Source organism: Sander lucioperca, chromosome 2 (genome assembly GCF_008315115.2).
Source record: "Sander lucioperca isolate FBNREF2018 chromosome 2, SLUC_FBN_1.2, whole genome shotgun sequence".
Lineage (NCBI taxonomy): Eukaryota > Metazoa > Chordata > Actinopteri > Perciformes > Percidae > Sander > Sander lucioperca.
Window position 1 is genome coordinate 22,927,598 of NC_050174.1, and position 22,914 is coordinate 22,950,511.

Here is a 22,914-nt window from a genome sequence, read left to right on the forward strand (position 1 = left end):
AACCGAGTGGACTCTTATCACTTCTATCATAATGGGAGTGAACTGTGAAGTGCAGGAGTGGCATGTATTAACGCTCTTTTTCCAGCGTCTTTGCGGGTTTATTCTGGAACCGCCACATTTTGGATCAGGTCTAATTATCATTGCGTCCATACCAACTTTGGATTTGGTCCAGAATTTTGGACCTGTGAAGACCTCTACTACGCTCTGTAGTGTTACACACACACACACACCCCCTACATAAGTATGCAGATGCAAATGACAATATGCAACAGAAACCTGGCACGTTTGTGCAAAGTCAACCAGGAGTGTTGTATAGACCTTTTACATGGCAGACATGTTGACATGTCACAGTAGGAAAAGCACAGTTGTGTTCAAAACCATTAATGATGGCTGCATTCCACTTAGGAGAGGCCCTGGTATTGTGCATGCTGACTCACTGAACTAGCTTACTGGGACACTTGATGGAATTGAGCCAACGTTAAGGTGATCAATTTCAGCTGTGCTTTTCCTACTATGACACGTCAAAATGTCTGCTGTGGAAAAGGTCCATACCTGAAGAACTGAGTTCTTATATCTGATAGAACAATAGATGGCTTTAATCTGTTGGTAGTCTCACATTGCCAGACCTCCCTCCACAGTGCTGCGGAGGAAGGTCTGGCTAGTCCACACAGCATTCTGGGATGGGAGAACCACGTGCTCTGGTTTATTGGCATTTCTTTAAACCAATCACAATCGTCATGGGCGGTGCTAAACGCCAGACGGAGCCACGGTGCCGCTGCTAAATAGCCTCTGGAAGGAACTTGTTTTGGTGGAACGTGTACGTTCAAAGGTTGTTTTCGTCTTGCAACAGAAAACTCAGATTGGACAGATAGTCTAGCTAGCTGTCTGGATTGCTCCTGCAGAGATCTGAGGAGCAGTTAACCATAGTCCTCAGAAATCCACCGGAGTTTAGAACGCCAACACAAAGGAAGAGGAAGGGGACGGACATCCGGCGGAAATGAGGGACATCCGGCGGAATTTCCAGCGGAACCAGAAGTGGATCATCGTGGATATAGACTAATCTGTTGGTGACTGTTAGAGCGCTCTTCTTTTCACCACTAAATAGTGATGCAACACAATGTGTGAAGTTATAGCTTAGGCGTCTGTTAGCATATTTGCAGAGTAAGTATTGGGTTGTATGCCTTCTTCATTTTCTGTCCAATTTGACCTTTTACAACTCCATAATGCAAGAAGGATGTGGGTCATCATTTTGGGCTCTTGCCACAACTGGTGTCAGCAAATACGTGCAGAAATGGGTAAATCAAGATGGCAAAGATGACAGCAAGTCTACAGTATATCCTCATATTAGAGCACATTGGTAGTCGGCCCCATCTGGGATGTGACTGTGATTGTACATGCTGTAGCAGCAGACCCTGCTGTTCTTCCACTATAACCCATATAGTATGACACGAAGACAAAGAAAGCAAGGGGAGTGGGCACCATCAGAAAATTATATTTGCTTCATTGCAGGAAAAAAAAAAAGCCCATTGTATTTTTTCTTTAAGGCCCTTCTTTCAGTTCACTTTCAGTCTCAACTGTATATAAATGAGTTTCTCAAACGCAACAAATTTGTTTAATAGAATTCAACATCCTATTTTGAGAGATTTTCTGTTTGCCAAACAGATGATAAAGGTGTTGGATTTTGGTGCCCCTTACACACTGTTGAAAAGAACAGTTTTTAGAAGATGGATGCAAATAGCACAATAGGTTGCATAGGGTTTCTTTTATATCTACAATAACCGGGATTAATGAAAACAACGAGCGACTAACATCTTTGTCTCTTAATACTGTAGGTTGTTGAGTTCAAGTGTAAATGGTTTATTATGTGGTTTATATAATCTGGCTTTTCGCATCCCGTTAAAGGAAGGAGGGTGTAACTTTGGTTTTGGGGGATATTTATGATTTTGTGTACATGTGGAAGTATTGAAGACGTTTGTGCTGTTTAATAAATCCTCTACTGATTATTGACATGCATGCATGTTTTATTACTGATCCAGTGTTGGCAGCTGCATGGCAGCTCCACCGCCATTGGTGTGTGAATAGGAATGAGAGGCAAATTGTAAAGTGCTATGTAAATGTAGTCCATTTACCATCTCATTCAGTTAATATTATTTGGACTGTTATTAATTCGCTTAGATCTCCATTTGACATTTAATACCTCTCATTCCAACAATTGGTTTCTCAGTGCGTCTCAATATTTCTTTTACTTTACTACAGGGTTTCCGCGGGGTCTAAAAAAAAGTCTAAAATTTAAAAATCTAAACTTTAGTCCTTAAAAATTCTTAAATCCGTTGAAATATTGTGTTTTAGGTTTTAAATAAATTTAAACAGGTCTTACTTTTCCTACGTACGTGTAACGCTACCTCTAATGCTCATTGAAAATTCAATTCAATTTTATTTGTATCAAATCATAACGAGTTATCTCAAGACACTTTACAGATAGAGTAGGTCTAGACCACACTCTATAATTTACAAAGACCCAACAATTCCAGTAATTCCCCAAAGAGCAAGCATTTAGTGCGACAGTGGCGAGGAAAAACTCCCTTTTAGGGACAAACCTCGGACAGACCCAGGCTCTTGGTAGGCGGTTGTCTGACGGTGCCGGTTGGGGGTGTGATGAACAGTGGCAATTATAGTCACAATAAAGATAATGGAACTATTACTAGAAATAGTAGTTGTAGTTCATGGTGTAGCAGGGCGTTACAGGGTTTAGCAGGATGTAGTAGGGCACTGCATAGCAGGGCGCAGAGCAGGACCATGGCGACAGCTGCAACCAAGATTTAAATGTTATTTTTATTCCGTGGTGTTGTAGTTCTTTCTTTCAATAGTCCAAATATACAGCAAATGATCACTACTACGCCCAGATTATTATTCCTTTTATGTGTCGCTTTTATTCAATTTGAATACATTTATTTACTTTGCAAGTACTTCTGTGACTCTGCATTTGTACTTGTCGTGACATAGGTCTTACATTTCGTTCATAAAGGTCTTGTGTGTGTGTGTGTGTGTGTGTGTGTGTGTGTGTGTGTGTGTGTGTGTGTGTGTGTGTGTGTGTGTGTGTGTGTGTTTTCATGGCAATGGCGTGCAACAGTGTGGAACGATGGAGCTCTGTGGCCCAGAGGAAGAAGATCTATCAGGCGTTGATACACACAGCAATATACTTGGTAGTATTTAGTTCTTTTCGTGGGATTTGTTCTGGATGACAGTGACAGGGGAAGGCAATGTTTGTGGGACGCGGGGCGGAAGTTGTATGCCCAAATAAGGACTAGTGGGTGAGGCCAGGTTAATAGTGAATGTGTGACCAGCCTAATGCTGCATTCATGTGGTTCTCGTAAAGAGCAATACATTCCAATCGGTATGTGGTTTGGTCGGAATTACTCTCGCAATGCCAGGCCTATCTCATGGGCCTTTCACCACAGCGCTGCGGAGTAAGATGTCAGAATGTATAACAAAATGCATCAGTCAGCATACATATATTTCTTTTTCTTAAAATGACAAGCAGCACGCGACTGGTTTTATGAAGAGGAGAAAATAAACTAAACCATACACAGCTGAAAATATATTTTGTGATGTTTATATGACCCCAGTCCCTTACGTTTTTACATGCCAGCATGCAGGTCGTGTCTTGATCCAAAGGGTCATTTTTATATCCTATTTGCTACTGTTTTGGGTCCTTCGTGAGCGCTTGCGTTGTTTCCGACAGCACGTGAAGGCAACATATCCTCCGTCAATCAAGTAGGTAACGTTAGTGAGAGACCTTCATCCCAAGGAGAGCGTAGTGTTTTAAGGTGTTTGCTTCTGTGTCCTGCACAACATGCTCAACCCGCAGAGGTCTCTCTCCGAGCTGCCCAAGATGTCTGCTGCCAGTCAAGTAGAAAGAGCTGTGTTGGTAAGCTGTTCTGCCTCTGCGAGTAATGTTAGGCAGGGAAACAATACATTACTGGCTTGGCTGTATGGCTAACTGCTTTTCTGGCTGACCCCTCGGTTAATTAATACAACAATGTGTTGGCATTTACACCAGATATTTTAAAAGAATGTAGCTATAGCTAGCCTGGGCGTAAGTAGCGTATCTGCTTGTGTAGCTGCTGCTAGCCGAGAGGGACAGTAGCATCAGCGCGCTACAATGCAGGTGCTGTAGCCAGGGCTCGCTCCTGTCACAGTCATTCTGTGATGATGTTGACAATGGGCCCAGACAAACTAAGCATGTGTAATGGCCTTAACACATTATCATGACTAACGTTAACTTACCAACTGAACTCAGTTTCTCAGTCAAGTCTTCTCGAGATAGGGCCTATATTTGCACGTTTTATTTGCTGCAAATCACACGCAATAGTGCAAATATGTTCTCCTGTAATGACATTAAGCATTATGAAATGCCTCGGAAAATGGTCATAAGTTGACATGGGTTAACTTTAATAGCTAAAGGCTTTAATGATTTCAAAGTTAGGTTTCCCGTTTTAAATGCTCCTGTATGGCGTTAACCAGTGGAGTTAACGTGCTCAGTCAAATGAATATATAAAACCAAATTAAATAAATCATATGGATACAATACAGAAGAAAAATATCTTACCACGGGATTGTGAAATACTCGTATACATATTTAACCCGGCTAAAATATTATGAAATGTTATTACAACATACCACTTTTCACACAAACAGTTTATCTCAGCAGTTTTTGTTTCAAAATGTCCTTTTCCAAAGTCTGTTTTTTATTTCCCAACAGGCCAGAGCCAGTTCTGTGATTGGTTGTCTGCTAATTCAGACCAAAGCAACAGCCAATCACATGGTCTGGATCTGCTCTGTTTGTCTAGAATTGACAGATAGGATAGGAAGAGAGGAAACCCTAATGAAAAGCCGCATTATCAAATAAACCCACAGTAAACAAATATACATAACGTGTAGTAATCTCTGTGATTGTGAAACAAATATACTAAACATTACACATGTCTGTATTTATTTATATTCATATCTATTTCATAATGTCTGATATTTCTGTAATATTGAACACTTTGGGTCTACACATTCACTGAACTTCAGGCTTGACTGAGTCAGCACTCCTTTAACTCTGTGGAGTTCAAACTTTGATTAATTTGTTAACATATATATCATTGTCAAATTGTATTTCTAGTCCACCTCAATTCAACACCTCTCTCAAACAGTTTGAACAAAAACGGGACCTTTGTCTATTGCTGTTGTGTTGTACAGCGTTATTTTTTAGCTATATGTGCACCTAATAAACTGGCACCTGAGTGTCCATAGAACAGGGATCTTCAACAGTTTCAGTCCAAGGAGTCAGTTGCAGTTCAATTGGGCCAGATGGAGGACAATGAACGGATATTCATATACAAATTCCAATGAAGTTGGGACGTTGTGTAAATAAAAACGAAATACAATGATTTGCACATCCTTTTCAACCTATATTCAATTGAATACACTACAAAGACAATGTATTTAATGTTCAAACTGATACATTTTATTGTTTTTCTTGTGCAAATATTCACTCATTTTGAATTTGATGCCTGAAACACGTTCCAAAACAAGCTGGGACAGGGGCATGTTTACCACTGTGTTACATCACCTTTCCTTTTAACAACACTCAAGCGTTTGGGAACTGAGGACACTAATTGTTGAAGCTTTTGTAGGTGGAGTTCTTTCCCATTCTTGCTTGATGTACAACTTTAGTTGCTCAACAGTCCGGGCTCTCCGTTGTTGTATTTTGCGCTTCATAATGCGCCCCACATTTTCAATAGGAGACAGGTGTGGACTGCAGGCAGGCCAGTCTAGTACCTGCACTCTTTTACTATGAATCCACGCTGTTCTAACACGTGCTGAATGTGGCTTGGCATTGTCCTGCTGAAATTAGCAGGGACGTCCATGAAAAAGACGTTGCTTGGATGGCAGCATATGTTGCTCCAAAACCAGTACCTTTCAGCATTAATGGTGCCTTCACAGATGTGCAAGTTACCCATGCCATGGGCACTAACACACCCCTCTTAGAGTGCGGATCGGGCCGCATTTTTCTGTCCGAGCCCGGCCCGCGTCCAACAGAGCAGTAACCGAGCCCGACCCGAGCCCGACAGGCATTAAGATATTTATGTCCGAGCCCGACCCGAGCCCAACACAGTTAAAATCTCATTTTTTCCTCATACTAATGACACATGTACGTTTCTTTGTGTGGAAAGCCCGCTTTTATTAAGCAACTGTAGGAAGGCATTCAGAAATGTCAACAGATGAGCGCATCAGCGCACACGGGGCAACAAGCGTGTTTTAAATTTAAAATGTTCAATGTGTTAACCTTTCCTGACTGCTTCGTGGTCAGAAAACCGGGGGAGACCCGTTACCGATGTTATGAAATGAATAATGTCTGGGTTAAAATCCCGTTTCTGGTGAGCAAATAAATGAACTTGGCTTTCAGTCTGGGGTTTATCTCGGAAAGTTCAGTCAGCTCTCTGAGTCTTGTAGAGTGATGTCCAGTAATGTGTGATTAACAGGTTCTTTTTTTTTTTATAACAGTGTAGGGATTTATAAGTCAGTGTCAGAAAGGAATACAAACAGTAATGACTGGTTAGTCTAAAATACTGTATATGGTGCCGGTGTTGTTGTCGTTGCTTATTGTCCTGTATTTGTTCATGTTTCTTTTCACTTTTTGGTAGGAGGAGGAATTCAACTGGCTGCTTAAAGAAGAAGTGCATGCTGTCCTGAAGCAGCTCCAGGATGTCCTCAAGGTAAAAGTTAAGCTTTCATGTGCATATTAAAGGGCCATTCCACCAGTTTTTCTATTTGAAAGTGTGTGTGTGTGACAGAAATCTATGCATTTACCTGTTATTTTTGATGCTTATGCTTGAGTTAACCCTTGTGTTGTCCTCGGGTGTTTTTTTTTGACCAGTTTTTTTTTTATATCAGAAATATGGGTTTCTTTCAACCAAATTGCCCAAAAATAACACGGATGCATCGATGTATGTCGCAGGTAAAGTTAATGATGTTTATATATATATAACAAATAATGTTTTATTCAATTTTGTAGCACTTAAAAAAAACAAAAAATGTTTAAATGGTTTCAAAACAGTGTCCTGACTAAACTGATAGACAGATATATATATATATATATATATATAAATTATTATATTTTATTTATTTATTTTTTCTAAAAAAATCCCCTGGGGCCTCATTAATAAACATGGCCTACGCACAAAAGAAGGCGTACGCCGCTCTCTTCGCAAGAATTGGGATTTATAAAAAGCAAACTTGATAGGAAAATGTGCGCTCCTCCTCAGACACTCTGACCCCGGCATACGACTACAAACGGGGGAAATGAAGAGGCTGTGTGAGGGGGGGGTCTGGTCTGGCAGTCAGGAAGCTGTTGAGCTTCCTGACTGCCTGGGGAATGAAGCTGTTTGCCAGTCTGGTGGAACAGGCTGGGATGCTCCGGTACCTTCTCCCAGCTGGCAGGAGGCTGAAGAGGCTGTGTGGGGGGGTGGGGGGGGCGCTGGGGTCACCCACAAAGCTGGTTGAGGTGGGTTTGGTAAATGTCCAGGAGTGAGGGGAGTGGGACACCAATGATCCGCCCTGCATTCTTCACTATGCGATTTTAAGATTTGATTCTAATAGTAAGTCTGCTCTGCCATCAACAGGAGGCATCGAGACGTTTCTCCGCGCCGACGCCGGGCCTGGAGACTCAGCTCAAACAGGAAAACTTCATTCTCGGCAGCTCAACGTAATACTCCCCCCACCGACCATTTTGTTAGAAACTGGGGCTGCACGATTACGAGGACAATTTTCGATGTGCGATAATGTTGTTGAAAGTCGTGGTAACGCCATTACTTGCGATAAGTAAACAGATATTAAAGTATGCTCTCAGTATTCTGCTAAAATACATCAAATGGCTTGTTGGTTTTAAAACAAATGAAAGGAAGTCATTTCCAAAAACAAAACAAATTTAAATAAAACAAATTTAAATCCAACAAGCGATGTGTTGCTTTTAAGCAGAATACTGAGAGCAGCACAACTGAGTACACTGTAATATCAGTTTATTTATCGCGAGTTATATCGTTATCGCCATATTCAACGATGTTATCGCATATCCCATGTTTCCCTCCTATACAGTAGTGCAGCCCTAGTTTGAAATATGCTGAGACACTGAATGAATGGTTAGTCATTTCCTTCATGTTGTAATCTTTCATATCAGGTTCCCTCCTTCACACACTGTAACGCCTTCCCTTGCCCTTACCTGTTTCCTATAGTTCCATTTGGTGATGTTTGAATTAACACAAAATGCATGTGTTGTTTTGCAGCATGGATCAAGTGAAGGGGGTGCTGACTCTGCAGGGAGAGGCTCTGACTCAGGCTGTGAGTTTGGCTAGTTTTCATCGAGGCTAAATTCCCCTCGTGAAAATGAAATGTTAATTTAAAGGTCCTATGACATGGTGCTTTTTGGATGCTTTTATATAATACTGTATCTGAAGTCTCTTTTATATAGACCTTAGTGGTCCCCTAATACTGTATCTGAAGTCTCTTTTATATAGACCTTAGTGGTCCCCTAATACTGTATCTGAAGTCTCTTTTATATAGACCTTAGTGGTCCCCTAATACTGTATCTGAAGTCTCTATTATATAGACCTTAGTGGTCCCCTAGTACTGTATCTGAAGTCTCTATTATATAGACCTTAGTGGTCCCCTAGTACTGTATCTGAAGTCTCTATTATATAGACCTTAGTGGTCCCCTAATACTGTATCTGAAGTCTCTCTTATATAGACCTTAGTGGTCCCCTAATACTGTATCTGAAGTCTCTATTATATAGACCTTAGTGGTCCCCTAGTACTGTATCTGAAGTCTCTATTATATAGACCTTAGTGGTCCCCTAGTACTGTATCTGAAGTCTCTATTATATAGACCTTAGTGGTCCCCTAATACTGTATCTGAAGTCTCTATTATATAGACCTTAGTGGTCCCCTAGTACTGTATCTGAAGTCTCTATTATATAGACCTTAGTGGTCCCCTAGTACTGTATCTGAAGTCTCTATTATATAGGCCTTAGTGGTCCCCTAATACTGTATCTGAAGTCTCTTTCCCCGAAATTCAGCCTTGGTACAGAATTACAGCCACTAGAGCCAGTCCCACAATGAGTTTTACTTAGGATGTGCCATTTCTGTGTCTGTAGCTTTAAATGCAATTGAAGAGGAGAGAGGGGGGGGCAAGGTGGAGGGTGGGGGTGTGGCCTTGACCAACTGCCACTTTGCTCATTTGAAAGCCATGATGTCTCTCTCTTTCTCATGGGGGGGCCAAATTCTCTGGGCGGGCAAAGCAGAGAAAGGGGAGGTAATCTTTCTCCTTATGATGTCATAAGGAGGAGATTCCAGATCGGCCCATCTGAGCTTTCATTTTCTCAAAGACAGAGCAGGACACCCAGGGCTCGGTTTACACCTATCGCCATTTCTAGCCACTGGGGGACCATAGGCAGGCTGGGGGAACTCATATTTATGTTAAAAAACCTCATAAAGTGACGTTTTCATGCCATGGGACCTTTTAAGCTAAATTGTTAATGTGTTTTGCGTTTTCTTAACAGGACATAAACCTGAAGGTTGCAAAGAGCAGCCAAGTGTTGCACTTCCAGTTCAGAGAGGACAAGCTGTGGAAACTGCAGCAGGTACAGTATCTTACAGTGTTTGTGGAAGACTTAAGGCTGATTTATGCTTGTGCGTTGAATCGACGGCGTACCCCCGCAGACCCCTCAGCGTCGCCGCTAACCCTCCTCCGAGCCCTCCGCCGTAGCTCGACGTGCACCTCCTAAAATTTGTAACTGCTCGCGTCGAGGCGAAGTTACAAGGACTGTGATTGGTCAACTCGTCCTGTGTGTTGATTGTCGGTGTTTCAAGCAGCCTACTGTGGGGAGTAGCAACATGCTAGTTCACTGACATAAGCTTTGCAAATAAACTCAGACATATTTTGGTTACGACGACGGGGTTATCCATTTTGTAATGTGTCTATATGTCAGTAACGTTTTGAAATTAGCACTTTGCCAGCAAGCAGTATTTTGTGGGCAGTTGTGCTAAAGTTTGCTTGCTAACATAACATAAACTGGCACTCGACAGTCTATGGGGTTCGCCATTCTGAGTACTGTTTCGGTGGTGAGTGACACAGACACAGGCGACAGCCCCTAGCGTTACGGCGGTGAAATGCACCGCGATGCAAAGCAACCCCGACGCAGAACTCTGAAAGGGTCACGACGCCGTAGCTACGACGTGGAGTTGACGCAGAAGCATAAAACAGCCTTTAGGTGCGCGTATTTGGCAGAGGTGTTAGGCGTCCTTCCTCAAAGTTTTTCAATTTAAAAAAAAATGCAATTCCCCCCCCATACATTTTGTGTCTCTTTGTAGGTTTTTGTGCGTCTCTTTGTAGTCGTGTTGTGTCTCTTTTTGGTCATTTGTGTTTCCTTTGGGGTTGTTTTGTGTCTCTGTGGTCATTTGGCGTCTCTTTGTCGTCAGTTTGTGTCTCTTTGTGGTAGTTTTGCGTCTCTTTTTTTCACATCACTGTGGACCGTTATTATCCCCACATCTGTGTCTGAAACGTTGGAAAAGCTAGAGCAGATAATAAATAAATAACACTTAAAATGCTTGAAGACACAACTTGCTAAAGAAGTCCAACTACAATCATTAGGTCTGAGAAAAGTCTTTTAGTTACATTCATTGGGCTTAGGTGCTGCACCTAAACCTTATAACGGCAGGGAAAACCCCTGTGTTAGCGTGTAATGCTACACACTGTGACGTCTGATTGTAGCTGTGAGGATAGTCAAAAACAAGAAGAGTTTTTCCACTGCAATAGACATTTTGACCGAGTAATACCACGTCAACATTCAACTGCATTTCACCATCAGTGGTGGTCCCAGCCATGTGTCAACTATACACATGGGTTGTCCAAAACTACTGTTTTGCTCAAATGGCTTTTAAAATATGAAATCTGTTGGAGAAGTTCTTCTTTCAGCTATTGAGTCTATATATTTGTATTTTATTTTACAGCTGATTATAGGCAAATTAGTGTTCTGACATCCTCTAAGTAGAGTATGTTAAAACCCACAGCAGGTAAGCTTAGCTGACACAACACTCAGAGGTTTAGTGACTTCCTCTGGAAGAATTTTTAAAGTAGTTTACATAGTTGTAAATAGGCTATGATGCAATGTAATCATTACATTAGAAATTGTGTAGATAGATAGATAGATAGATAGATAGATAGATAGATCTACAGATAGTGTCGATACAGTATATATAAAGTAGAGATGTTCCTATACCGATACCAGGATCGGAAAAGCCTCCAGTACTGCCTAAAATGCTGGTATCGGAAAGTACTGGAGTTTATGCACCGATCCGATAGCGCGCCATTTAGCCCTGAAGAAAATCTACTAGTAGTTTATTTATGTTTTTTCCGTACAGACTGACTTTCAAACTGGATAGTAAAAGAAAGTTCTATGGCATTCATTGTTTGTGTTTGTTCACGTTTCAGAAAGACTAACCTGACAACAAAGAAATCATATCACACCCATACAGTGATATACATCTGTTAAAACACAATCAAATACACTGGTATCGGATCAGTACTCAACTGATACACAAGTTCAGGTATCGGTATAGGGAAGCAAAAAATGTTATGGGACCATCTGTAATATAAAGTCTGGTTAGCCTCCGCTCTTTGCCTGGGTGAGAGTATGGTTAGAGAATGGTTTCACCTGCAGAGGGCTCAGCCTGCTACCTACTGCAGGGCCTATTGATAGGTCAAAACCGAATACTGGGCTACCCCACTTTTAGCCCATTTTATCATGTATATTGATACATGATGGCATCATTTCTTAAAGCTTAAATCCTGCCTTACTCTCACAGTTCCACCTCTCTTGTCTCGGTTCATCCCTCAGATTCAGGATGCCAGGAACCATGTGACCCAGGCCCTGCAGTTACTTAGCAGCCGTGATGACAGCTACCACTTCAAGACAGGGGCTGAGGTTAATAAGGTATGTCGTCATGGCAACTATGTCCTGTTCCAGTCAGTACAGAGCTAGTCTCGCATTGCCAGACCTTCCTCCACAGCGCTGCGGAAGAGGGTCTGGCTAGTCCACACAACATTCTGGGATGGAAGAAAAACGTGCTCTGGTTTATTGGCATTTCTTTAAACCAATCACAATCGTCATGGGCGGTGCTAAGTTCCGCACGGAGCCGCTGCAAAATAGCCTCGGGAAGGAACTTGTTTTGGTGGAACACGGGCATGTAGGGAGGCAAGCTCTGGAATTAAAATGGCTATCTAATGTGTGTTGAGAATTTATTTTAAGATAAATATGATTTGATTGTCGGTTCCGACCAGAGTTTAGAATGCCAACACACAGAAAGCGGAAGGTGAGGGACATCCGTAGAGCTGTAACAGTTCCAAATGTTGCTGGTCAATGAATTGTCTCAGAAATAATTGCAATAAACAATATAATTATAAATAATATATTTGTCAATTTTATTTATAGTATCACATCATAACAGCAGTTATCTCAAGACACTTTACACAAAGAGTAGGTCTAGACCACACTCTATCATTTACAAAGACCCAACAATTCCAGTAATTCCCCGAAATAGAATTGTCTCTTTCAGTCAAATTTAAGAAATACTTATTTATTTATTACTTTTTCAAACAAATTCACGTTTTGAATGAATTCCAGTATGTACTAGTGCACAGGTACACAGACTACTATATGAAGTAAACCACGCCTCTTTATTACCATCAAACATTTTTCATTTTTTTTATGAACATAAAATTGACAATAGAACATTTATCCTCATCAATAAAAACAAAGCATTAATCATGAACAAAAAAATGATTAAATTAAATTAGGAGTACAAAAAATAGTCATCAAGATATATAACACAATAAAGGAAAGGGAAAAAGCATAATATGAGCACTTTAAGTAAAAATATTGCTATTAGACAATTATGTAATAATTGTTACAGGCCTAGACATCGGGCGGAACCTCACGGGAACTATCCCGTAAATGAAATAACGTCGATGTAGACTAGTACAGAGCTGAACGTGGATGACATCCCAGTCTGTTACACTGGCTTGATGTTTCACTCATACTCTACTGTTTACTTGTTTACTTTTTATTGGCCATTTAGGCCTTTTGGTGGTTGTAATGTATTGATGAATATATGCAGGTGGTGTGGTTGTTGTTTAGTTTTTTGTTTGTTTTTTGTTGAGATTTTATACTTCTCTGTTGTTATGTAATTACTGTTATGTGTTGGGACCCCCTCGAAAACGAGATGATACATGTCAAGGGGTTTATCCTAATGAAGAATTTGAAATTGAAATTTCTGTTCCTGCCGTAGCTCATGGATGCAGTGATGCTTCAGCTGACGAGAGCACGGAACCGCCTCACCACCCCAGCCTCCATGACGCTGCCGGAGCTGGCCACCAGTGGTCTGATGGTACAGTCCACATTATACACACACACACACACACACACACACACGCACACACACACACACACACACACACACACTGCTTTAAAGGATAATTTCGTTTTCTTTTTCTCGCCTCGCGTTCCACTCTCCACACCGCTGTCTTCAGACAAAAAGTCACCTTGTGAGATCGATAATATTCTCAGACACTTTTAGTAACAATCTGAGCCTGTCAGTAGCAAAATCACTTTTAGTGGACAAAAATCAAGGCTGCACAATTGCCCCATTAGGTTACATTGCAGCTCGGTTTGCACCATTATTGCGATCTCGCTCAATACTGGACCAAATTCAAAGATTTTTGGTCAAATCAGTCTATTAGACACAAACGCATGGTTGAAAAAAACGAAATTACCCTTTAACACATTGAGAACCAGAGTATGACTGACAATGCATAATAAAGATATAGTTATGTTAAGTAAGGATATAGAAGAATTCTGACGGAGATGCACAATATGGCCAAAAGTACGTGGACACCTACAGCGGAGGAAAATAAGTATTGAACACGTCAACATTTTTCCCAGTAAATATATTTCCGATGGGGCTATTGGAATGAAATTTTCACCAGATGTCAGTAACAACACACATACAAAGAAATCAAAACATGTATGTCCATGACAAAAGTTATATGTAATAAAGTGGAATGATAATGGAAATAAATATTGAACACATGAAGAAAAGGGGGTTGTAAAAAGGCATGGGAAGCCAATAAACCAGCTGAAATCTGTCAGTATTTAGGAAGCAATCCTGCCCCCTATTAGTGCAAATTAATATCAGCTGGATTAGTCCTAATTGATGGCCTATAAAATGATTTCTCATTACCAATGTGTCACTCAAGAAGCATTTCATGATAGGTAAACGCAAAGAGCTGTCCCAAGACCTTCACAAGCTTATTGTAGAAAAACATACGGATGGCATTGGTTACAGACGAATATCTAAACTTGTGAAAGTTCCAGTGAGCGCTGTTGGGGCCATTATCCGGAAGTGGACAACATCTGGACAAGCCAATGACATACTTGGAGAAGATAATCTGGTCAGATGAGACCAAAATTGAACTCTTTGACTGTCATAGCATACACCATGTTTGGAGGAGAAATGGCACTGCACATCACCCTAAAAACACCATGCAAACAGTGAAGTTTGGAGGTGGGAGCATCATGGTGTGGTTTTTCAGCTTCTGGCACTGGCAGACTTCATATAATTGAAGGAAGGATGAATGGAGAAATGTACCGGGACATTCTTGATAAGAATCTGCTGCCATCCACCGGGATGTTGAAGATGAAACGAGGGTGGACATTTTAGCAAGACAATGATCCCAAACGCACAGCCAAGGAAACTGTTAATTGGTTTTAGAGAAAGAAAATCAAGCTGGTAGAATGGCCCAGTCAATCACCCGACTTAAAGATGTCCCCGGAACCTTCAAGATTTGAAGACAGTTTGTGTGGAAGAATGGGCAAAAATCACAGCTGAGCAGTGTGTGCGCCTAGTTTCTTCATACAGGAGGCGTCTTGAAGCTGTCCTTACCAACAAAGGCTTTTCTACTAAGTACTGAACTACATTTCAGCAAGTGTGTTCAATACTATTTTCCCTGTGTCATTTCACTTTATTACACACAACTTAATTCCTGGACTTATTTGTTTTGATATCTTTGTATGTGTGGATTACTTGGGTTGTTACTGACATCTGGTGAAAATGTCATGCCGATAGCCCCATCAGAAATATCTTTACTGTACGGAGATGTAAAATTGTAATTCACAAGTTATTTTGCTAATCATCTTGGGGCCGCTCAGATTCATTTTCTAACCCTTAGTGTGCTTCCAACTTTGTGTAAACACACTGTGTTTGTCCCTTCACTGTTTCAACATGACAAGGCCCCTGTGCACAAAGCCAGCCCCGTAAAGAAATGTTTTTTCCTAGTTTGGTGTGGAAGAACTTGACTGGTCTGCACAGAGCTGTGACTGAAACCTGAAACCAGAAGAGTGGAGGCTGTTATAGCAGCAGGTCAATGCCCATGGTGTCACAGTCACATGTTCATCTATCACATACGGCTGCAACATTAGCGTGTCCACATAGTTTTGGCCGTGTAGTGTAAGTACTGAGGGGCACATTTTACAGTTAGAAAATAAACATGTCAGTGCTCTCTGGTGGACAAACTACATCACACACGCCTAAAGACAAATTGTCCGTTTATTTAGCATGAGAGCTTGTACTGTTATTCCATATTCCCCTCCTTCCTCTGGTTCACCCTTTCTGTTTGTCTCCTTCCATCACCAGAAAATGTTCACTCCTCCCATGCCTGGGGATGTGATGGTGAACTTTTACATCAACTTAAGCAAACTGTGCCTGACTGTCTACCAGCTTCATGTGCTGCCTCCCAACACCACTAAGGTCAGAACCTGCAACACTCTGTGAAGCCTCACACAGCATCATGTGACTCATTGTGTTAATGGTTTCTCTCTCATGTTGGCAGAATTTCAAGCCAGCTGGAAGCTCAGTGTTGCACAACCCAGGAGCAATGTTGTAAGTCTTTTCTTTCTTGCTTTCTCGCTTAGCTTCCTTAGCACTATACATTAACAATTTAAAGGTGCTGTAGGTAGGATTGTGAAGATCCAGGACTTAGCCAAAAAAATTTGAACATCGACAACTTCTCAGTCCCTCCCCCCTTTCTCACACGCAGTTAGACATCCACCCCCCCACCCCCCGGCCCTGATTGGTGCATCTGAACAGGGAGCGGTGGATTTTTGCAAATTGCACTACAGACTGTAGGTGGTACCAGAGGAGCCTGGTTTTATTCATGTAGTTCTACTGGAACATAGGGTCAGTTTAAGCAAATATGACAGAAAGTTAGTTTTAGAAGTTTTACCTACTGCACCTTCAAATTAGATAATGCATACCATTAATACATACAAACTTACTGATGATACTAAATGGAATAATATTTCACTGGCTTTCCAGACTAGTTTGGAAATCAGTCTTAAAAATTCGAGGATTTCAGGGCAAGGCTCTGTTAGGGACTGTACCACATTGAGTGTATCTTTAGTAAAGATGTTTTACTTGAAATCTGGGCCATGAATGGCTGCTCGGATTACAACACACAGAGGGAGTGTGACTTCACTCTCTGCCCAGGATGCCATTACTCCACCATATCTTTACATAGCTAATATTAGTTTGCGGCTGCGTAAACGTTGTGAATGTCGAGTACAGAACATTTAAGCTCCCTTTTTTAATCTCTCTCTGCTTGTTTGCTGTGAACAATTTCCTCCACAGCGAGCTCAACAACAACCGCTTTGAGGTGAGCCACGTCCACAAGGTGGAGTGTGTGGTGCCGTGGCTGAACGACACGCTGGTGTTCTTCACCATCTCGCTGCAGCTCTGCCAGCAGCTCAAGGACAAGGTGCGGGTCTCTCTGAACACACAGTACATTCTCGCGCGATGAACACTGAGGCGACGGAGTGCAGAATCTTTATATATAAATGAACGTCGGTTACATTCAAGCCCTTGCTAAACATAGTTGACCAGGGAAAGTTTCAAAACAGCAGGGTCGCGTATGCGACATCCATCCACCATTGTAGCCAGTTAGCCTATCCGGTTACACTTTACTTGAAGGTATCTACATAAGAGTGACATGACACTGTCATGAACGTGTCACAAACATTATAAACGTTGATGATATCTACACTTAGCGTACAAAGCATTCAGGTAGCAGCTTGTCCTGTTTAGCCGGTGCTGACTGTTACCATCACCGGTTTAAAAAAAAGACTAACGTTGACCGAAGCGGGTCATACCAACTGTCGCATTAACGTTAATTCAGTTCAGCTCGGACCGTTCGATGAGTAACTTGATGGCAGGCCAAGATCAAAGTTTGCTGTTGTCGGCCTCAAGGTAGCCATTAATCACAGTTCTTAGGTATTTAATACTGCTGCTAATGTCCAGGGATCTGGTCATTGGTCAGAGCTTGTGAAGTGACGATTTGGAGGCTACTATTGGCCTGGAATACAGTATATGGCTAAACAGGTTTATTAAGGATCATTAACTTTGCATGTGTCGTTGTGTATGAATCTAACTTTGCTCCTCTGTCCTCCCATCCCTGCAGATTTCTGTCTTCTCCAGCTTCTGGAATTACAGAGCCTTCTAACCCCCCATCCTGTCCATCCTCCAGAGACTGGTCACACCCAAACTAACCACACAAGTGTAAGGGACATCCTGGGGAGCTTTTTATTTTTTATATATACACACATATATATATATATATATATATATATATATATATATATATATATATAAATATATTTATCATGCACTCATTCAGTTTCAAGTGTTGCATGATTAGCTGAAGTAGCCAATTAAACCCCAACAGATATCAATACGCCCAGTTGTGTTAGCCCAGCTGACTGACGTGTGTGTGTGTGTGTGTGTGTGTGTGTGTGTGTGTGTGTGTCACGTCTCAATGAAATGAATGTGATTGTTGCTGATCCGTTATTAGAATTTATTTTTTAATTATTTGTTATATTTAGGCAACTGAGTATTTGTCTGGTTCTTATTAAGTTGAACTGGGTTGTTGTGTGGAACACTAATTTGTGCACTCAGGGCTGGAAGACTAAGCAGTAATAAGAGGTTGCAGTGGTCACTGTTGTTTTTTTGTTTTTTTTTTGTTTGTTTTTTTAAATACTTTGAGTTCCCTCACAGCTGTTTTAGAGTTTCTTCATCTTTTTGCATTCCCTAACAATATAATTGTACTTTCTTTAAAAGTCTCACCGCTCATTGGTTAGAAATGTGTGGAGCAGGAGTCAAAAAGTAAACCTAGGAGTAGGGTTGGGCGTCGTTTTGATTTGAACAATTCTGATTCCAATTCAGATTATTCCTTTTGGTTGGGGTTCTTATTGATTCTTGATTCCGATTCTTCGATGGGTGGAGTTGAAACAGGTCACATTCTTATTTCACAGAAAAGAGGAACATTTTATTTAGTTTCAATGGTGATTTCCAGTTTTACTGGGTTTTTAAATTTGGAACCGATAATCATATTTGAAACGATTGCAGTAAAGAAACGATTTCATTGGAATCCTAATTTTTGAAAACGATTCCAAGTTGTAACCGCTTCTCGATGCCCAGTCCTACCTAGGAGGAAGAAGCTCCTGTCTGCCCAAATAGGTGAAAGGCAACATACTCGGTTGATTTCGGTCATTCACATCCCAGAATGCAAAGCTCACCTGGCTCCGGGAGCCATTTAGCTCACACTTTTAGAGTCCGCCTTTAAATTGCATCAGATCGAGGTCGGTCACATTCCCACCACAAACTAACAGCTTGAATTCATTTGTGAGCAGACCATTTCTTCTAAACGCTGGTGTAAAGTACTGTTCAGATCAGTCTCGACTGAACAACATGGGGTTGAAAACTCCCTTCCTTTGGGTTTGGAACCCTGTAAATTTCTAATAAAAAGTCTGTGTTCAACCTGGAAGTGCAGCATTTGAAAGAAGTGGGCATTTACTGGAAAGAAGGGTCCAACAAAACACATTGAGTTGCATTATGGGATGTGTAAGAGTGTTTTTGGGCCCATATCAGGAACTAAAATTTTGGATTTTTCGACCGCTATTGCACAGCTTTTGAGATAGTGTATTGAAAAAAAGCGGCAAAAACATCTAATTGTTGAAGAAAAAAAACCCGAAAAAAAAACTCAAAGCGTGAAAAAAGGCGACACATTTCGGAAAAAGCGGCAAAAACTCAAAAAAGGCGACATCAGAAATTGTCCAAAAACAACTTGAAAAAGGCGAAAGAATTGGCATAACGTCGGAAAAACCTTAAAAAGGAATAAAAATTTCGAAAAAAATAATTATATATATATATATATATATATATATATATAATATAACCCCCCCCATAAATTACGCCTATGTGTTTAGTAAACCAGACACTGATGGTGCAGCACAGTAATGTACCTCTTTATATAAAGCCTTTTTTTTCCTTTGTGCTGGTCAGGGGGTACTTGGCTGAAAAATATTTCAGGGGGGGGGGGTACATTATTGAAAAAAATTTGAGAACCACTGCTCTAGATGACACTCCTCACTTCCCTTAGGAGGCAAAAAAAAAAAAATTTAATCTGAGCGTTTTTTTTTTAAGTTTCACTAATTCCTTAATAATGCTCACTTTACTTAAATTCCACTTTAAAGCGCTGGGTGTTGCACAATATATGGGAAATGCAAGTATTGCAAAGAGAAGGCAAAAAGTTTTGTTAGGGGGAAAAAAAAAACAAAATGTTAGCTGTGAGGGGATGCAGTAGTATTAGGAAAACATGTCCCGCTGTGATGTTTTCAGGTATACAAGCACCCTCATTCACTGACAGTACAGTATCATCTGAGAGGGCCAGATCCAGTGTCTGCCCTTTCACACACACACACACACACACACACACACACACACACACACACACACACACACACACACACACATATGAGATGGATGGGAGGGATCACGCCATATTCACATCATATGGGATGGATGGGGAAAGATTCCCATGTTTACCACTGATTGTGAGCGTTCATGTCATCAAGATGGTTGTTAATCCACAGCTGGTCATGTGAGAAATAAAAATACTGAGCATTTACAATACAACACCATATCCAACAAATGTGGGTTTAATGACATTTAACAACAGTCATTTCATATTTGGTTTTCAGGCGCGTCTATAATTTTCAGTGTCAAGTTGGATATATTAAAACTTAAAGAGAAGCTGAGTCTCCCAGTCCTAATTTCAACATGGATGTAGGGCTGGGCAATATATCAATATTATTTCAACATCAATATATGAGGCTAGATATTGTCTTAGATTTTGGATGTCGTAATATGACACAAGTGTTGTCCTTTTCCTGGTTTTAAAGGCTGCATTACAGTAACGTGATGTCATTTTCTGAACTTGACAGACTTTTCTAGTTCTGTTATTTGCCTTTACCCACTTAGTCATTGTATCCACATTGTGAATATTTATCTAAAATCTCAGTGTGTTAAAGGGTCATTTCGTTTAGTTTCAACCTGGACCCTATTTTCCCATGTGTTTGTGTGTAAGTGACTGAGAGGAACAACAATCTTGTATACTGGTCCAGTATTAAGCGTGAACGCTGTAACCGGCAGCCACAGACCGGGCTGCAATGTAACTCTATGGGATAAATGTGCATCGTCAATTTGGTCCACTAAAAGTGCTCGTTTTGCCGCTGACAGACTCAGTTTATTATTCTAAGTGTCTGACAACATTATGGAAAGGATCCCTACAGAGAGAGACCTTTTTAATACCTCTTTGAGAACTTTCTGTTTAACCAAAAACAGCTCTGAGGTCGCTAGAGCTAAACCCATCAGACTCCATTTGAAAAAACAATACTTTTAGCGTGTATAGAGCCGGCATATTTTCACATTTAATTGTGAAAAAATGTGTTTATTTCAACCAAAACTAGAGTTGTGATGATTGGAAAAGTGGAAAGACGACCCAAAACAGCTTTTCATAGTTTTATTTAGTTTCTGTCGACTTTGAATGAAGTGTATTTTACGATGCTAAAATTACTGTTTATTTACATGGAGTCTGGTGGCTTTAGCGAACGCAATATCGCAGATGTTTTTATGTTTAAAAAAAGGATCTTACTCCTTAACCGAAAGGTCGACCTTCTTAGAAATCCTTTACATAATGTTGTCAGACACTTAGAATATTAATCTGAGCCTGTCAGTGGCTAAACAAGCACTTTTGTGAAGGTAAATACAAGCACAACTGCCCTATTAACTTACATTGTAGCTTGTTTCACCGCTGCTGACTGCAGCGATCTCTCTTAATACTGGACCAATGTCAAAGATTGTTGTTCCCATCAGTCACTTAGACACAAAAACATAGGAACATAGGGTCCTGGTTGGAAAAAAAAAACGGTAGTTACCCTTTAATATTTTGAAAAAGCACCAACAGTCAACCCTACAATATCGCCGCAATATCGACATTGATGTATATGGTAAAAAATATCGTGATATTTGATTTTCTCCATATCGCCCAGCTAAATATATATAATATGTGTATGATGTGGAGACTGAAGCAGGGCCTTGTTTAGTTTCTTGGTGCATTTTGTTTGTTGGTTAGTTAGTTATTGTTTATTGGCCCATTTGGTGAAAATGACAATTCACATTCCCTGTTTGTTACGGCATTGATATGTCTAAATGATAAGCTACTTGTCATGTCTGCAGATGTAATAATTGATTTCAAGTGTTTGTCTGTTCTATGTTTAATATTTATTTTTACTCGTTTTGCACACGTGTTGTTAATTCCCTGTGAACACTTATCCAATCATGAACAAATGACTTCATTCCAGTAAGTGTTAAATCTATTTTAAAAAGCTGCCTGTCATATAAAATGTGGAAATTATTTATCTAATATATGTACAATAAAAATATTCTAAACAATAACCTGTCCATGTTGAACTCTCCCTGTTGACCTTTGCTGCCTGCTACAGTGAAGCTCTATAAAAAGATGTCTCGTTAAAGGGTAACTTCATTTTTTTTTTTCTATTTTGTTATTATTTGCCTTTACCCACTTAGTCATATTATGAATGAATATTTATCTAAAATCTGTATGTTAAATGGTCATTTCGTTTATTTTCAACCAGGACCCTATGTTCCTGTGTTTTTGTGTCTAAGTGACTGATGGGAACAACAATCTTTGACATTGGTCCAGTATTAAGAGAGATCGCTGCAGTCGGCAGCTGCGAAACAAGCTACAATCTAAGTTAATGGGGCAATCGTCCAGCTTGTATTTACCTTAAAAGTGCTTGTTTTGCCACTGACAGGCTCAGATTAATATTCTAAGTGTCTGACAACATTATGGAAAGGATTTCTAAGGAGATCGGCCTTTCTATTAAAGAGTAAGATCCTTTTTTTTAAACCGAAAAACATCCACCAAATTGCCATCACTTAAGCCACCAGACTCCATGTAAATAAACCGTGATTATAGCATTGTAAAACACACTTCATTCAAAGTCGGCATTCTTCCTGAAGTCCACAATGAGTTCCTTGGTCTTCATGGTGTTATGGAGCAGGTTGGGTCCGTGATGGGGCCAATCGCTGTTGTGTCGTCCGCAAACTTAATGATGGAGTTTGTGTCATGTATAATGTATGTTTAACTCCTGAGATTAATTTAGTAGCTCTTCTCTGGACCTTATCAATCTTTGCTACATATTTAAATGTTTATGGCCACCAGACTGAGCTAGTAAATATAAACCTTTGGGCTGTCCTGAACAACACAAACACAGCTAGCTCCTGTTTTATCAGTTAGGCCTTCATTTGATTTAGTGTACTTTGTCCTCTGTCTGTTGCTAGGACAAGTTCTTCATAAATGAACATGGCATGATGAGAAGAAGAAATACACAAACGAGACAT

At 40.5% G+C, this 22,914-nt stretch overlaps 1 protein-coding gene and 1 long non-coding RNA gene across 3 annotated transcripts; both read left to right on the forward strand.

The window, feature by feature from the left end:
* Positions 1 to 1,013: 1,013 nt before the first annotated feature.
* On the forward strand, positions 1,014 to 2,007 carry LOC116045064. Its single transcript, XR_004103840.2, has 2 exons — positions 1,014 to 1,684; positions 1,715 to 2,007. It is a non-coding gene; the product is annotated as an uncharacterized LOC116045064 (long non-coding RNA).
* A 1,699-nt stretch (positions 2,008 to 3,706) lies between these two features.
* On the forward strand, positions 3,707 to 18,168 carry rogdi (rogdi atypical leucine zipper). Of its 2 annotated transcripts, XR_004895807.1 has the most exons (12): positions 3,707 to 3,928; positions 6,693 to 6,764; positions 7,671 to 7,753; positions 8,331 to 8,385; positions 9,603 to 9,683; positions 11,940 to 12,035; positions 13,390 to 13,488; positions 15,793 to 15,906; positions 15,989 to 16,038; positions 16,786 to 16,912; positions 17,612 to 17,746; positions 17,803 to 18,168. XR_004895807.1 is itself a non-coding variant. In XM_031292577.2 (11 exons), exons 1-11 carry the CDS (start codon positions 3,854 to 3,856, stop codon positions 17,651 to 17,653), a joined length of 894 nt encoding a protein of 297 aa, XP_031148437.1. In that variant the 5' UTR covers positions 3,707 to 3,853; the 3' UTR covers positions 17,654 to 18,168. The 2 variants fall into 2 exon arrangements, 1 of the variants encoding a protein (XP_031148437.1); XM_031292577.2 differs by having other exon boundaries at positions 17,612 to 18,168.
* Positions 18,169 to 22,914: the final 4,746 nt, after the last annotated feature.

Bases quoted from the DNA above. Each gene is read 5' to 3' on its own strand.
- rogdi (XM_031292577.2), top strand. From the start codon at position 3,854: ATGCTCAACCCGCAGAGGTCTCTCTCCGAGCTGCCCAAGATGTCTGCT. The intron at 6,765-7,670 runs GTAAAAGTTAAG...TGCCATCAACAG, and splicing joins AGCTCCAGGATGTCCTCAAG to GAGGCATCGAGACGTTTCTC. The intron at 12,036-13,389 runs GTATGTCGTCAT...TTCCTGCCGTAG, and splicing joins CAGGGGCTGAGGTTAATAAG to CTCATGGATGCAGTGATGCT.